We start from the raw sequence: 18,044 nt of genomic DNA, 5'->3' as shown, positions 1-18,044 counted from the left end.
GCCGCACCCTAAGAAAAAAGTGTGAAATTATCTTAAGTGGCCAGTATCTAAGAAACTCCTATTTAAAATCAGGCTAATATAACGGTACGTTCTAAGTAAAGATAGAAGTGTAGATAAGTTAATAAGATTATTATTATACCTCATGTTGAGGTCGGGGACCGGCTTTTAAGGACGGAATGTTTCTGAAACCGTGTATAAAAAACGACTGGTCCCCAGGGATCGGTCATTCCGCGGCCGGAGTGGGTGCACGCATCTTCGTTCCCAAAATAACAAATATTTTTTGTGTAAAGCCTCCTTATTTCTCGAGTTGAGTTGGATCAGTAGTTTTGAGAGTTGACTCGGAGGGGGTGAACGTTGGCCTAGTTCTCTCGTCTAGTTAGCACATCTCGACAAGTGCCATGTATCCGGATGCGGGCAAAATGGTGAGTTACGTTTTGTTTTATATTCGTTGGCGATTTATTTTTTCAGGTGTTTTATTATTAGGTTTTATATTATGTTTGTTTATTTTATTATTTATACTTATAGATTTGTTTATTTGAGTTTCCTAAATTCATGAGTATTGAAATACAGTCCCTGGCCAAATTATTAGACGCACTATAACATTTTATATTAAATGTTAATTATCAGGTCCTATTATACAGATCTATGGTTTTTGCTAGATATAATGTATTTTTTTTTCATTATTCACCTATTTATCTCACGTTTCAACATAAATAAAACATCATACTATAGAAAAAAAATGTATTTATTAGACATTGAAAATAAATGAAATAAATGTGACTAAATTTTAATATTTTGTTGGGCCACCTTTAGCCGCTATGAGAGCTTTTATTCTGCGTGGCATACTATTAATGCATGACTGTACCATCTCCTGCATTCGAGGATGATGATTCTACACATGTATGATCTTTTCTAAGAGCTGGTTATTGTTAATGTTCACATTAGCCACTTCTCTTTTCATGAGCTCCCACACGTTTTCAATTGGATTCATATCGGGGCTATTGCCCAGCCAATCCAACAGAGGGATGTTTTGTTCTGCTAAATATGCTTTAACAGACCGAGCTGTGTGATAGGAAGCTCCGTCTTGCATGAAAGTGAAGGGTTCTCCATTTGGAAACCACTCTTGGAGCTGTGGAATCAATCGCTTTTGTAAGACTTCTTTGTACTGATCCTGTCTCATCATGCCATTAACCACGTACAGACGTCGAGTACCCTTGCCACTGATGACTGACCAAATCATTACTTTTGTAGGATGCTTTACAGTCTGTAGGACACAGTCAGGATGAAACTTTTCTCCATGACGACGCCGCACAAATTGAGCTTTGGTTTGTTAAATTTCAAATGTACTTTCATCACTAAAGCAGATCTGAAAACAATAGAAAAAAATAACATAAACATCAAGAGTAGCACCTACTCTTGCTTAATTTCATAGAGAATTATGGAAAGTAGCACTTCTGATGAAATAACAACATCTTACAGATCTCCAGAAATCCACATCTTTATCACACCACTGTTTGGCCCATTTCAGTCGCTTTGCCTTCATTGCAGCTGTTAACTTGGGTTTCCTGGCGGGGCGGCAGGCCTTAAAACCTAAATCATTCAATTTCTTTCTATTACTCCGCTCAGAAGCATTCACATTAGCTTCTTGGAGTTGCGATGTTATTAGTTTCGTGGTGGCAAATCGGTTTTCCAGGCATATTTTCTTTAAACATCTTTCTGACCTTCGAGTGAAAATAGGCTTTCCGCCGCATCTCTTCTTTCGTTTCGGGCTCCATTCCTCCCCTGACTCAATTTTCTTCTTCATGCGACGCACACTAGCTTCAGAAATCTTCAGTCTTCGTGATATTTCTCGGTTTGAGAATATGTTAGCATTCACGAGGGCCTTTACTTCAGCTCTTTTACGTGGTGAAAGATCGCCTTTTTTACCCATGTTGAAAATGCTCTTATCGATTATTTAAATTGTGCACACGAAATAAACAAATAACTGCATAGCATAAAACTACGAAACAAATAACACAGCGCATAAAGTCACAAAAATAGATCCGCAACTCAAAAACGCGCGCGAACGCGACTAGAACAGGTTTGTACTTACTTACGTTCGTTTTTCAAAAGGATAACATAGTACTTATTACCATACCTTAAAATAAATACATATACGAAGTATAAAACAAATCTCTTTAATAAACTAACTATTTTATTTATGTGCAAATACAAAAATACCACATAAAAACTAGTATAAAATACTAATCTTTCAAAAAACTACAGTGCGTCTAATAATTTGGCCAGGGGCGGTATAACAAATAAAAAAAAGGATAATTGTTGATTTTACCAGCTAATAATTTTTGGTAAAGAGGATCTTATTGAAATGTGCATTTTTTCTAAGTATAGTATAATATTTCAAAAAAGACGTATAACATTGTTTAGTTTATTTAACAAATAAATTCCTGCTTTCGTTTATTTTGTACGCTTTTTATAGGCTTTTCATTATTCGAATAAAACAACTTGTCATTCATAAAATCATTTAACAATTGGATGTTTACTTTGGTCGCGCCTCATGATCATCTATTGTTGAGTAAATTTTCAATTTATAAGGCGGCAATAACAAGGCTCAAGTGTGATGAGTGCAGCGAGCAAGTCATCGGTCGCCTCGCCGCGTCCGTCGGCCTCTTGTAATCTCACCTCGACCGACGTTTTGTTAACATCTCTGTTGTGACAGCCGATACTTAATGAAATATCGGTTTATAACAATTCTATTGAGACATCAACTCTTGTTTAGTCTTCGTTCTTCATTGAACTGTAAATAAAATGACTGTCACAATTTTAACGAATAGTTTTTAATTTATACAACATGGTGTTAAAAACAGGATAGATAATGTTTAAATTTTATATAGCTTGATTTTCCTAAAATTGTCCTTCACCTGGCACAATTATTGAGTGCGTTCCTCCAAAACTCCGTAACGAAATTCTATCCCAAAAAATAATATACTTACAACCATGAAAATTAAGATAAAGTCGATGACCTACATGAGCGATGCGTCGGAAATAAATTAAACATTTATGAGTTTGGGACTAGCACGGACCATTTAACGATTATCCATGGGCCGGCACAAATCACTTTATAATGTTCGTATCTAGCGAAACACAGGAAAACACCGTGATCCTACTCTATCCCTGCGTTGTGTACTGCTCTACACTACATCCTATAAAAATAAAAATAACGTATCTATCCTCTGACAGCTACATAAATTGAAGCTCACGCCACATTTCATAACAAGCTCTTAACGATTAAGTGATCTCTATCTCATGAAAATAAAACCCAATTCTATTTAGAAGGTACAGAATCTTAACCTTTTAACAGCCAACACCCGTGTTTATTTCAAGAACTATAATTATGGAATTTATAATTAAGTAGTTGAAATTTTAAACCGTGAGATCATTAATCTTAAACTTTAGTAGACAATCAACTCTACATTTTAAACGATGATGTGTGTTTAGGAATGTAACTTATAATTCTGTCCATTCGTTTCTTTGTTTTGAGCTTGCGTTTCTTCTTTGTTGTCTACTGCCTCTTTGCTTTGCGAATTTAGCTGTGCATAGTTTTTATGTATTTTCCGTGGGCATAAGATAGAAGGTCATTAAATCGAAGCTTTGATTTTACAAAATAATATCTTTTAAACGATATTATTTTTATCTACTTTGTTATTGCTATGAATAAGTATTGTTGATTAAACATGAATAATTAATAAGCAACTATTTATCCACGAAAAACTGATAAGATAAAAATACGTTAGTTTCTATAATCAAGCATGTAAATTGGGTACCTATTTGGTCGACTACAATGAGCAAAATACTGATGTTAGGTCACCTCCAACCATGCAATATATCAACTGTACAGGAATTAATATACGCCAGTGAGAAAGATACTCTACTCGTAGATATACACCTGTTGTTATAAATACTGAGTTACTTTCGTTTTCCTCTTATCTTACTTGGAGTGTTCTCATTTTATTTTTGTTCTACATTTTTGTCCGTTACATAATTTCGTTGGGTAACAGTTACTCCTTTTTTTCTTTTTATTTATCACGGCGAAGTTATTAAGAATGTTAATACTTTATTTTTTTTTATTTTATTTGTGTATTCTAAAGTAAATTTTGTTCGCAGATGCATTTTCTTCTAAGTTTGGCGTTGGTGGCCTCTTCTGAGGCATTCTTTTTGAAATGGGGATCTGACTCGGCGTAAGTATCTTTTGTAAAGTTGTTTTAGCCTTTAGCGAAGCGAAATATTTTATTTTGAGCGAATGATCTATTCATAAGCACGATCCCGGTTCAGATTTTTTCTATTCCTAATTCAAGATACTGGGTTTAACTTTCTCTAAACACACATTCAGAAACTTAATAAATTAGTGGGAAAATATTTTGTCTTAATACGTTAAAATATTTCATTTCTATTTTTGAACATACTTAGTTGCTTTAGGTTTACATTGTACAAGCACGCATCGCTCGGTAATAGATAAATATTAAAATTCATAGTTTTCCCTCATGTCGTAATTCAACGAAGGAAATGTGTAATTATTGAGTAATGTTAATTAATATGCTATTAACGATGTTAACACGTGACGCAATTTACTAGTCAATTACACACGAACGTAAATGTATAAACACATGTCACATTTGTTAAATTTATCTTTGTGACTTGCATCAAAAGTTTTAGACTCATTCTAGGATAGAACATTGTCTTGGCCCATCACAACATTAGGGATAATAGCGATGATTGATAGAAAATATAGTATTACGAGACCGAACCGGTAATCTATGAAGATTGTAGAATGTAAGACTTCAAATTACTATGAAAAGAATTGTGAGCTGCGGACATTACGCTTGACTGCGGACGTCCCCTTACGGATGCTACATAAAACCGATTGTCGTGTTATAGTCACATATTAACACAATGTCACAAATAAAAAAAACCTCTCCGTTTCCTTCTACTGTAATAATATTATTTATTGTGCATTTTCATGTCAACACACTCTACTTTTTATTAGAGGTGTGGCCGTTTTTCATGTTTCAGTTTTAATTTGATTTCCAATGCTCATGTTTTTACGGAAACAATTTGTTTTGATTTCATGATAAGTGGACACGGACATGATAACCTAAGATGGCTATCATACTTATTTAATGACTTTGAAAACGATTCAAGGCTTACAATTAACGGAAGGAAATAAATTAGCTTACTTTTACCACTTTGTAGTACAAAATAGGCATTGTTACTCTATTTATTATAAGATACGCATGTGTGTGTACGTATTAGATAATTGCGAGGATGATAGGTACAGCTCGAGTGACTTTTATTCATTTTAATCGGCTCAAATATTAAATTGTCTATTTTTTGTTGCAGGAGTCAGTCTTCGTCTCAAAAGACATGGGTGCAGCCTCTGCCTCCGAACATGTCGCCCGGCTACCGGTACCAATACACTTACACGCCTTACGATTCTCGCAAAGTGTACCAGATTCAACCGCCGCAGTACAAACAGCCCGAGATTCAACCCGTCCAGCAGAACCTTGCACCGATCCCTATAAGCGTTCCCGCTGGAGCCAGCCTCACTCCTGTGTCGCTGCAGCACGTGCAGCTTGTGCCCTGCATGTGCCCCGTCGCCCCAGAGGAGGCTGAAAAACTTCAAGACCATGTCGGTCAGGCCCCATACATAGCTGCGACGTACACCGTCCCGCAACAAGCGACGATGGAGGCCGACAACGCACAATCTCAGCAGTAAAATAGAAGAGTCGCTTCAGAGAATAACCTCATTATCAGTAAGGAATCCCACCAATGACTCGTTCATTAATTTATAATTTATTTCATTGATTTATATTTAATTTATCGTCTTAGAATGAAAACCTTTCATTTTTGATTCTGTTCTATGATTTTAACGAGTAGGAGGTTTTCGTTCTAAAGATTACGAAGACTGATAGATTAAGAACGTGTGTGCATTCTAAATAAAAATAAAAATATAATCAAGTGTTTTATTTCTTTTGCAATACTTAATTCTAAAATAAACCCAAAAGAAACGGAAACAGTACGTTGTAACGGAGTAAGTAGAGTATGCTTTTATAATTGGAATAAAAAGAAGAAATGGGAAAGGCTTCCATTCGCTGATATTATTAATGGAATGTTGCGAGACTTATTACATAAAGATAGTAAATAGTAAAAAGGTGTTGTAATACACTAAGTATGCAATTATACACAGTACGTGATTCGGGGCTTGTTTGTTTTGAACGTTGACTGCGGTGACAGTGCTGTAACTGCTGCTTTGCTACTACTTTCTTCAAATTGTCTGGAAACATAATAGTTAATAGATCAGCTTTTAAACCCATACTTTTCAAACAGATCGGCTAATGAAGAGGTTGGCCACATCCTACGAAATATAGCTTAAAAATATATTTTTACGCCAATGTCATCAAAACAACGCTTTGACGTAAACGGACATAACCAAACTTGTAGAAATACGTGAAAATCTAAAACTTTATTGGAACTATTTTATAAGCGATACAGTATTCTATTCCGCAGCTATGACGATATTTTCTTCGCACCCACGAAGTAGTATTACAGGACCAGAACTACAAGAGAGAATAAATGAGCTGCTTGACTTTTATTCGCCTACAAATTTGAACTCTTCACACTATCAAAATAAAGTTGAAGCTACTAAAAAGTTGCTTTTTATCCTAAAACACTGCAAGCGGCAAGATCTTCAAGCAAGTGATTTTAAAGATATACTTTATTGTGCTTTGACGCTGGTTTTCTACTTTGGTATGAGGCTGAAACTAAACCGGCTGACTTCAAGGTACTGGTACTGGTGTGGCAAACGACAGTTCAGTAAAGCAGAGACAGCGTTTCAGAAAACCATGGACATGTTACTGCCTGAACGTAGCGAAGCCACTATAAAAATAACGCTCACATTTTTCACAGAAGTATCATTATGGCCTTTCGAAAGTTTCGTGGGACAGATATTGGAAGTGGTCTTGTACTTTAATAGAGGAAAAACCACACTGTTCAATCTAATGCTTACAGACATTCATTATGTATTATTCAGTAACGTGAAAACTGCACGACATCGCATGAGAGTACTGTATGAGTTACTTAATAGCTCTAATTGGGTTATAGATAAACATAAGCTACTGCCGTTTGTCACACGATTGTTGGATTTATTCGCGCGTAGTATATCTAAGGATAATAAAGTATGTGCCTACAGGTATTTGAGTAAGGGCTTTGAAGTATGTCTCCGTCGGATATTCGAGAGGGTAGAGAATCAACATCGTTTGATGATTATAACGACCATGTTGAATTGGTTCTCAATGGTGAGCATGAATCCTGAAGATATCTTAGAGTTTTCTTCATTGCTGTATCATGCAGCAGAATTCTACAAAGTGGAGGAGTATAACGACAGTTTCGGAGAAGGATTGATTGAACACGTACTGTGCAATTTGGTCGGCTCTCCGAATATAACTTACAGCCTCGTTGGATGCAAGCTTTTTAAAAGATTTGTGGATCGACAGAAGAACAGACATTACTTAAATATACCTACCATTTTCTACGAATTCTCCCAGGTTAGTTTCGAATCCTTAATCAAATTATTAAGTGGCATAGCTACAATGCGAACTTCTATTATCGATCGTCTTAAAGACGCTGACCGTATTTCCTAAACTAAATAAGAATCTCCTTTTTGGGCTCCGATTGTAGTTAACATTTAGCCTAAGTAGCTATTGATCTTAATTTACTATTTGTTTTAATAATAGACATAATTTTAAATCCTTAGGTGCAGCTTAAAGTAGGAGAATGTACAGCCGGTGACAAAGGTTTCATTCGACGTCACAGAGAGTACATACACAACAACATAATGAAAGCTATAAAATTCCACGGCACGAATATAGTGAATTTGAGAAACGTCTATTCAATAATATGTTCTATAGTATTAGAGGTACCTTGTGGATTGACGGCCGCGGCTGCTGCTTGCATGCTGATGGCCATACAAGACATGGCGTTAAACGCAGAGAAAATTCCTCCCTGTACGAGGTATTGGATGCATGCTGTCGTCGTGTCAGTGATGTCGTTAATCTGCTGGGTGCATAAAGCCCCCGTGTTATATACCTATGTGAATCAAATAATATCTCGTCGTGCGACTGAAGCGCCGCAGCTGAATCCTCCGCTTATGTACTATTACAAAATAGGACGGCATCACGTTACTTGGAACAAACCAACACTTTTCTTTGAAGACTGGGAGTTGCGGTATGCTTTGTGGAAACATTTCCAGAAAGTTCCGGTAATACTCTTTTCATATACAGGTAGAACGGGGGTACTTTAGAATACAGGTGTTACTTTAAAAAAGAAGGAATGGGCATGTTTAAAGTTAATTTACACTGTTTGAAATTCTACAATTGTATTCATAGCGACATTTAGTAAGAGAACCGGAAAACTGAACTCGTCGCTAGCTTTTTATGTGAGCTATTTACTTATCTCTATAATCAGATTAACGTCAAATTTTTCATAAAGTAGCCCCAATCTACGTTAACTACTTTTGTGAACCTAGCTTTTTGCAACAGAATATTAAATTTTATATCGTATTTCAGACTGCTCAAACAAAAGAGATCCAACGCAAGCTGAACAAGAAAGTACCAACTCTGGATTTACGGAACTGATATGTAAGTATGATGAGAGTATTGCGTAAAAGTAGATGGAAAAATACCTTAAACACGTTCCTTAGACTTTTGAACGCCCGAATGTAAATACATCCGGCCTGTTTAAGGCTAGCTGCTCACCAGATTCATGTGTAGAGGAAAAGCAGCGCTAGATACAGGGTCAGGTTAAAACATTTAAAAATCTTGTATTGTAAATACTATTAAGTGTGTTTTAATACAGTATGTCCAATAAACTTTAGCTGGTAATATATTATTATGTTATGAAAATGTTATCACCAACTTAGTATTCTTATTCTTTACCTGTATCAGAAAACAAATCCTAAATACCATACCGTACCGCTTTTTTTAACGAATTTTACTCTTGTCTGAGTTCTGAATGATGTTGTGTACTCAGCTTAACTGCTGATTACGTTTCTTTAATTTGATTGCCAGAGTATCCGAGGAAGTTGTTCGCGTGGGCTCGAACATTATTAAATAATATAGGCATGGATTTTATACCTGCAGTCGGATTATATCCACGCACAACTTTTATTTCCTTATTATTACTAACAAATACGTTACGTAGACTTGCGTATTTTGATATATATGTTTAAAGTTATGACTGTAAATAACAGATGGTTGATGTCAACTACGATTTCCTCCATCGGCATTGTTATTGTACATATTTTCTACTATTTTGCACAAATGAGTGCATAGAACCTGGAAACAATAAAAAGCTTGTATGCAAATGTCTATTATTAGAAAAAGAATCGATTGTACAACAAATTGGTAGTGACAAGTGAAAAGTTGTTAACTTTCGAGTATATCGCAATATCTCGAAGTTGTTCAAGTACTGACGTTCTGATGACAATGTAAGACGTAATTTGCTCAACTCCCATCAGTTTCACTAGCTTCGTATGTAATGAGGCGATGTTGATAGTTTTTAAACTACGAACCATTCTATTGTAAGTTAGGACCACTGATCGTATCACAACTTTGTTGTTATTTGTGGGAGTGGAAGAGATCATTAATATTCAAAGGCATCGCTACGAGAAAGGTACGGTTTTGATACAAAATACGATGTGATTAACATGGAAATTACTCATTTGAAATGGCTCAGAAAATAGTAATTTAGTCTTGGATAAAAACGTTGTAATATTGCATAAAATTTGAATTAGTTAAAGTATGATTACTGAAGTTCAATAATAAATTGGAGTCATGTTGACATCACTTTAATAAATCACTGTAGATTAGTGAAGGCCAGCTCCTCTCTGCAAACAATGTTAGACAATATTTCAATGTAAATTGTAAATCGATTTTATGGTTTTCGTCACCATAATTCGATAATTGTTTGAAATAGCTGATTACGCAGCGTGAAACAGTTTTATGAAAGGTAATTGTGCGGCCCATAGAGTTCTGCAATGGTTCTTGATTTCCTGGTTAATATTTGTAAACAAATAGCCTGGTTACTCGGTCAATTTCTCTTTGAATTTTCATTCAATCAAACGATTGTTACAGATTTTCCAGATTAGATTCTACACAATGTGACTTAACCTTTTTAACATTGGGATTCAAGATTGCTTCGCATAAATTAGATTTTGCGATACTATCCGTCAATATAAATTAATAGTCTTCAATACGCTTCAGATAACTTATGAGAATATATAAGAAATATTCCCATGTAAATGTGAGGATTTAACTTTCTCATAATTAATCTTTGATTGTTGTTTAATTATTGTTGCAAATAACTCAACAAGCTAGATTGCTTTTACAGGTGAATAGTTCAAGAGATTAAAAAGATTAAATAGAAGCGAGTACGGGGTAAAGTAATAATTATCTGTCTGTTTTTATAAGTGGCGTAGTACTAATATGTGTAGAACAATGAGTGTAACACGCTTATAACATTGCAATGCGCCGGCGCTCATTAGTTGCGCCGTAAAGGTCAGTGCTACGCGGCGGAAGCGCCTACGACACGGCCGGCTCTTTGTTCCGTTCCCCACACTACGTTGCGTATATTATGCTAAACTTGCGTAGCACGCCTACAATGTGTTAGCATAATTATAATATTATGACTAGAGCTACGACTAAAGTTAACATAAAAGCTGCCCTCCAATGAGTCGACGGCGAATGTCACAATGCTTCGAATGTTATTTTGGCTGCAGCTAAGTTATTGGAATAGTCCCAAAACGAACAGAGCTTATCAACATATCATTGCATATTTTTGGGGAATTAAGATCAAAAGATACCCGGTGAGAGGGCTCAAATATTTGGCTTTATGTAAAAAATGTTCCCATAATATATTGTACAGGTATTAGGTACTACCTAACCGTTACCTATCGTTAAGAAACAATTCGTAATACTAATACGTTAAAAAGTAAGAGTCACGGGAGTAGGACATTTCACTGTCTGTATAACTCGACGTACTCGAGTACACGTACTAGCTCGTCTTAGTTTTTGTTCACCTGTTAATAGATTCCGACAAAACGCTGCTTCGATAGGGGGGTTCGATTTTTCTAGACACACATTAGAGAGAGCGAGGTGTATACAATGCCGAGCTTCAGAAATAGGACAGGTGCAGACTAAATGTTGGAAGTCAGTGTTAATGTATGGCATATATAAGTATTGATAGGCGCATCGGTGTTCATTGCTAGTTTGTTGTTAGACACGGTCGCATCGTTAGGTGGGAAAGTGCAATTTTTCCGCAAGTGTGCAAAAGCGTCGGACGCGTCATCCATTGAAGGCTCGGTGTTGTTTCACACGCGCATCTCTCCGTGCTTTTTGCGTCGCTACATATGTTCATCTGCTGTTCTTTTCACCACATTGTTATACAACAATAGACTCGATTATGGATTGTAGAACCACGGTAAGTTTTTCATACGATGAGAACAATAAATCAGCAATTTGCGTCTGTTTATTAACTACTATTAATAGGGTGTTAATCTATGTAAACGTTTTATGTCATTATAGAATAATTTATAATTGAGCTTTTTTGTTATTAATAATTTTCAATAGCATCTATCTTATTGCGATTTATAAAGCTGTCATCGTTTACTTTGCTGTGTAATAAGAGCTAATTGGCATGATTGAAATAAATGAATAATATAATAAATAAACATTCATTATGAATCGAAAATTAATAAAGACAAAAATACAAAAGCAGATTCACAAAAACACTCTATGGTCATAAATTGTGGGAGCAATGAGGCATAATGGTTTTGCAAGCAATGCGCTTCATAGCTCTAAAGTTTCCCTGGACCCTACCATTGAATAATTCAACTGACATAAACTATGTGTAGTTAATTTTTAGGGTCTATCCCACTAGTCCCGTGGAGTTGTCCCGTGACGGGACAATTGGCACTATTTTGTCCCAGTTGTCCCGTGGCGGGACAAGTGACACTGTTTTGGTGCCAGTTGTCCCGTTGCAGAAAAATCACGGGACTAATGGGACAGACGGAAGGGTCAAAACAACTGGTTCCATTGAGTTGTTGTGTGAGAACAGGTACTTGGTACTTTGATAAGATAGCAGACGTTATACGTTGTGTTGTAGTACATTTTTACTTAATTTCTGGTAGATAAGTTGAAATTCCATTAGGTACATGTTGAATTGACTTGAGTGTTTGAGCTGTTCCGGGGGCTGTTAACAATATATTTTTAGTTTCCTTACATTATGTTCTTTCAAGTAGGTAATTTCGGATAAACATTTTACATTCTACTCTTGTCAATTTAATGCCATCAAAAACATTCTGTAAAAACCTCAAGTCTCGCCGTAAAAAGTTGTGAGATCTATATAATACCAAGTCGATTAATCTATTTAGTCTCTACTTAAAGGACCTTCTGTCTTAAGTTATTACGTATGTTATTATCATGACAATTTAAAAAAAAATACCTTTAAAACAAATAGACCGACCTGGCCATCGCATGATTTGATTATTAGTATGTATCACACTACACAGCACGACGAGAAGTTAATGCTCCTGAAATGTTAATGGCGAATTTGTGTTTTCTTGCGATGACCAAGTCGATCTATTTGTTTTAAAGGTATTTTTTTTTAATTGTCATGATAATAACATACGTAATAACTTAAGACAGAAGGTCCTTTAAGTAGAGACTAAATAGATTAATCGACTTGGTATTATATAGATCTCACAACTTTTTACGGCGAGACTTGAGGTTTTTACAGAATGTTTTTGATGGCATCTCACTTCTTTTTGTAGAGCGAACATAAGTCCGTTTTGTATGGAAAGACGTTTAATTTTCATAATTCAACATATTTTCCTATGGGAATGTTGTTCAGTTTCATGGGCTAAACACCCTTATCCACCCTATACCCCCTCCCGTTATGCCTCATATAGTAGGTACCTATTTACACCTATTTATTTTATTTTCTACAGTAATTATAATTCATTAACTGCAAATGTAACCTTGTAATCTTATACATTTATATGGGATTACAAAGTTATTGTTGCAGTTGGTGTATTTAGAAAACTGGACTGAAATTACAAAATATTAAATTTTTCCTATGATTAAAACACTAAACCCTATTTGTATTCTAAATTTTAAGCTTCTAAGTCTGCTAGAAGTACCTTAGACTTTTGATGATCGGTGAGTCAGTGAGTCAGTGAGTCAGTGAGTCAGTGAATCAGTGAGTGACAAAATTCAAAATTTTAACAAGTTGTCATTCTTAAACTACTGGTTCAAATTGACTGAAATTTTAAACATACAGTGTTTATACAATGACTGATTAATTGCTGAAAATCCAGGCTTCTTGTTTTATCCACAACGAAATTATAGGGGTGTCAAAAATAGGCCGAATTGCTTCGAGAAAAGGATGTTACGGCCGTGCCGCTTTTTTTTTGCTCGACTTGCGGGGGCACTTCCGTGCCCCCAGATTATAAAGTGAAAAGCCCAAGTGGTAAAAAAAACTTCTTGTGAATTTAAAGTTTACATAGAGTAGCGTACAAATACAATTCATCATCTGCTGTCTTACCAAAGTACCAAGTACCTGTTGTGACACAACAACTCAATGGAACCAGTTGTTTTGACCCTTCCGTCTGTCCCATTAGTCCCGTGATTTATATGCAACGGGACAAATGGCACCAAAACAGTGTCACTTGTCCCGCCACGGGACAACTGGGACAAAATAGTGCCAGTTGTCCCGTCACGGGACAACTCAACGGGACTAGTGGGATAGACCCATTCTTTATTATACTGTTTATTTACCCCGATCATTCTACGAAGTGTATGTTTTTTACTTTCAGATCCTTCTCTGCTTGGCTGCACTCCTGGCAATATTAGTTGCGAATACAGAAGGGTAAACATTATTGTTAACATTTTTTCTATAATGAATGTGCTTGGGGTAGCAAACCTTTATTAGGATAATAGGCACTTTAGCAACATGGGTATAGGTCAACAAATTTCATTTTGTCGGGGTAGTACTTCAAAATCTTCAATTGTAAAACGTATGTGCCAAATTCCTCTGATTTAGATGATTGCGGGCGTAACATTTCAGCTCATAAGATAGGGAGTGTATAATCTTATCGTGTTGTAATCGTTGGACAAAATGGATTGCAATTTTTTTAAAGATGAGGACACATTAAAACCAATTAAGTAATTACGCCTGGGGTTGCAATGATTGTGCACCTGGGGTTGCAAATGAAAGAACCTAAAAACATAAACCAAAATGCAACCAGCCTATGATGATTTTAAGCATCGATCTTAAAGTAAGGAGATAATTATAGTACTTCGGTACTATCATAGAAGGGAATAGCACAATTTACTATAAACTTCTCTCAAGTGGAGTCATTATAACAACGCCCCCTTCACCGCTAAATTGAATGAAATAACAGGAAACGATGGAATGGCACTCACGCGCATCGAACTAGGAAGCTCCCGAAATTACTGGCCTATGACGGAACCGCGCGCTTTTCTAACGTGAATCGTTTGCAATGTAAACAGTAAACAAGTAAACACATTGACTACTGTCATTTACTTGACTTGCGTTACATGTGCGATGTGATTGACAAGTTATAAACATTAGTATAAAACTGCACAGCCCGTACGTCGGTATTATTATGTACACAGATCGTCAATGAAAGTTTCTGCTGTGTTTTCATAAAAAATATATTTACATGCATCCAGAATTTTGAACGCAGTTTGTCAAATTACATAGCTGTAGTTTCTTTCTACAATCTGTACCTACCTCTTTCTGGCTAATCGTCCCTTATGATGGTGGGGTCAGCTTTCTTTACACTCTCTCTTCACTTTTCCTTATCCTTGACATCGTCTTCCCCAACCTCTTCTTTCTACAGTAACAACATTAATTTGTTAGCAGGCGCAACAAGAAAGTAGTCATCCACGTGCCGTACAAGGTGAAGAAGATAAGGCACACGCACACCGTGTACAAGACGATCCATCATCACCACACTCACCACGACCACGACCACGGCATGTCGCCTTCCGAGGAGCATGAACATTTCCACCACATGCACATACATGATGAACCACCCGTCGGCTCACACAGCCAACCAATCGTCGGGATCGGAATCCCAGAGTTCTTGCCAGATGTCCCTTTGGACGTCCCTCTGGATATACCAGACGTTCCGCCCCATGAGATACCGGGCCTACCAAACCGTCACATCGTACCTCTTTACAGAAGGGTTTAAGTAAGTAACCGAGAACGTAATTGATTTTAATTCAATATTGAAGTGAGAAAAATTTGGATAGCAATTTTGTTGACAATGTTTTGTTTGTAGGAATGGAACCGACAAAATAAGAACACAATGTTAAAAGCCATAAAATCTTTAACCTATTTATGTTCTTTAAATTGTTTAGTTACGGTTATGTTTTTCAAACTTTTATATGTCTAAACCACCCAGATATCTTGCCTCCTTTTAATTTATTTGTTTTACTAGCTTTAAGTCATACCGATTAAGTGGGTAGGGAAACTTGATTATTGTACAAATTTAACTTTTAACTCTAATTAAGGTTATATTTTGCACGTTTTCTGTAAAGACTGAATTTATATCTCCGGACTGAAAAGAAAAGACTTGTTAGACAATAATAATTTATTTTTCGTTATTTTAGATTAAATTAATATGATAAGGACATGCTTGTTAAAATTCTTCATAGCTTTGAATTTATTAACTTGATGATAATTAGAGAAGTGCACGAGTTTTTACATTTTAATACTATTTAGTGTAAACAGCTATGCGAAAACTATTTTTGTTTTATATGTTTAGTTTTTTGTATCTTTCATAAATGGTACAATTCTCCCGTTTCGTTCCAATCTAAATTGTATTTTTATGAATATTGTAATACTAATGAACTATATTCATGTAAATATGTTTCACGGATTGCGAATTATTTGTTTTTAATATGTAAGCTCCAGCGCTGGTTTTTTTAAATGTAATAATTATGTAAATAGAGTAGGATTTTGTTAAATGAGAATAAAGATAATTGTAAATGTTTTATTTTTATTTTTCCTGCTTCCCTACCACTATATCTTATACTTTTTCTTAAATACTGGGTACTCACAAACGATATTGTAGTAGTTTTACTCGAACATAAGTAAAAATCAATACGTGTACTGCAAACCCATGACTGAGAGATAGCACTTAAATAATGATCGTCCAATGAAGAGACAGATCGAATAAAAAATTATGGCTTGAGCAATTGAGAACTGTGTTGCATGAAGCATGATAAATACGAAATAAATCTTTCAGGATAAAACTGTGGAATAGATTTTACACAAAATAATTTTCACCCCATGTCGCGGCCACAAAGTAAATACTTTATACAGTCGCAGTTTGAAGCTATTCTAAACTGTAATAATGAAAAATATTCATGGTATATTATTTAATAAACTCATATACTAATCACATCCTCTGCTCCAACGTCTAAAAACTTTGTATACTGAAGAATATTTTATAGCAGCGCTTAGAACAGATTAAAATTAGATTCTAATTTAGGAAAAATAATTTAAGTAAAAAGATCACTATAATATCCCGCATTTTTCTTGGAAAGAGAATATAAAGCAAGTTGATTACAATTTAGAATATTTTAATTTTATCGGCATTGTTAACTTTCGAAAATTTAATCATGTAATTTAAATCGATTACGAGCAATTATATAATTTTAGAGTTTTCCCGTACGGCATAACTTGATACGAGCCGTTGTATAGATAATTATAATTTTACAAAGTAACTGGGTCAGGAATTTCATGAAAGTTATAGGTAAGTGGTTCAATTGCAATACACGTTTTAGGGTTCATAGAATGCATAATTAATAATGTGCGCATTTCACATCAAGTTGACCTTGGTAAAGTATTTTTAGATTTTTTGGAAGACTATAGAAACTTCTTATTAAACAAGACCGAGGTGTCAAAGTCGGCTAAATAACCCAAACCTATAAGGTTAACTTAAAATATTCTTCACTCAGTTTCTTAAATGTTAACGAACATTTTCTAGAAAAATATAAAAATTTCTGAAACCACACACCACCCTATTTGCAGATGGTGTAAAAAGGTTTCTTGAATGTGGTAAAAGGAAAGATTAAAATATAATTCTATTCCAACGTGCTATTGATTGAATACTTTGTCATTAAATATTGGTATGGTGGATTTAAGAAATGAAACAAGAAAAGAAGGCCTTTATTAATGAATATCGAGTTATTGGGATTCTAAAGGATCTTTACTAAGTACCAAAATCAATAAATTCAAATGTATCGAGTGATTAAATTTTAATGGGCACACACTCTTACATTATTTACGACCACGATCTGATCGTTACTAGTTTTATTTATTAGACGCCACCCCGCACTTAAAGATCTAATCGATTTCGTTACCTTAGCTACACTTTTTTCTATTTTGACCGAGTTCATTCAACGGAAGAGTTAAAAGCCAATATTGAGTTAAACGAACGATGAGTCCATTCATTACACCGGAACAGTCTCAGCCAACAAAAAACATTTATTTACGATTCGTTCTCTGAAATAAAATAATCCTGAAAACCATACACGAAATAGCGAGTTGACCAGTAGTAGTTAGTGGCAAGCGCGCAATCATAGCTCTTACAGCATCTACCCTGCGGTTAGTCTGAATGCGTTGTTTGGAACGGTAGCGAAATAGTTATTACACACAGTGTCCACAAAAAACGTGTCTATCAGCTGACTTCCTGGCTCGCGAAAAGAACTCTGCATCGATAGAAATTAGATCGACAATCGTCCCGCTGCCCCCGCCCACTATGTCTTTAGCATGCTCCGTCGACAATGGTCATTGTTGTCTTTTTGTTGATATTACGGGTTTATTTAAGTGAAATTGGATAAATGGTCATCTCACGATGTTGCGCTATTCAATCTGGTGCGGCGTGGCGGCAGTGCGGT

The 18,044-nt window shown here is 35.5% G+C and overlaps 3 protein-coding genes across 4 annotated transcripts; all 3 read left to right on the top strand.

Annotated features, from left to right (window-relative positions):
* Nucleotides 1-204: 204 nt before the first annotated feature.
* Nucleotides 205-6,008, top strand: LOC142986683 (uncharacterized). The gene is made up of 3 exons (XM_076135266.1): nt 205-422; nt 4,162-4,235; nt 5,395-6,008. The coding sequence occupies exons 1-3, from the start codon at nt 399-401 to the stop codon at nt 5,768-5,770; spliced, it is 474 nt and encodes a 157-aa protein (XP_075991381.1). The 5' UTR covers nt 205-398; the 3' UTR covers nt 5,771-6,008.
* Nucleotides 6,009-6,563: 555 nt separating this feature from the next.
* LOC142986694 (uncharacterized) lies at nt 6,564-8,687 on the top strand. The gene is made up of 3 exons (XM_076135290.1): nt 6,564-7,598; nt 7,808-8,311; nt 8,619-8,687. The coding sequence occupies exons 1-3, from the start codon at nt 6,564-6,566 to the stop codon at nt 8,685-8,687; spliced, it is 1,608 nt and encodes a 535-aa protein (XP_075991405.1).
* Nucleotides 8,688-11,279: 2,592 nt separating this feature from the next.
* LOC142986294 (uncharacterized) lies at nt 11,280-16,135 on the top strand. 2 transcript variants are annotated; one of them, XM_076134719.1, is made up of 3 exons: nt 11,280-11,529; nt 13,925-13,977; nt 14,998-16,135. In XM_076134719.1, exons 1-3 carry the CDS (start codon nt 11,512-11,514, stop codon nt 15,326-15,328), a joined length of 402 nt encoding a protein of 133 aa, XP_075990834.1. In that variant the 5' UTR covers nt 11,280-11,511; the 3' UTR covers nt 15,329-16,135. The 2 variants fall into 2 exon arrangements, with proteins under 2 accessions (XP_075990834.1, XP_075990833.1); XM_076134718.1 differs by having other exon boundaries at nt 11,282-11,529; nt 14,995-16,135.
* The last annotated feature ends 1,909 nt before the right edge of the window (nt 16,136-18,044 follow it).

This window comes from Anticarsia gemmatalis, chromosome Z (genome assembly GCF_050436995.1).
Source record: "Anticarsia gemmatalis isolate Benzon Research Colony breed Stoneville strain chromosome Z, ilAntGemm2 primary, whole genome shotgun sequence".
Lineage (NCBI taxonomy): Eukaryota > Metazoa > Arthropoda > Insecta > Lepidoptera > Erebidae > Anticarsia > Anticarsia gemmatalis.
This window is presented reverse-complemented; position numbering and strand designations above follow the sequence as displayed.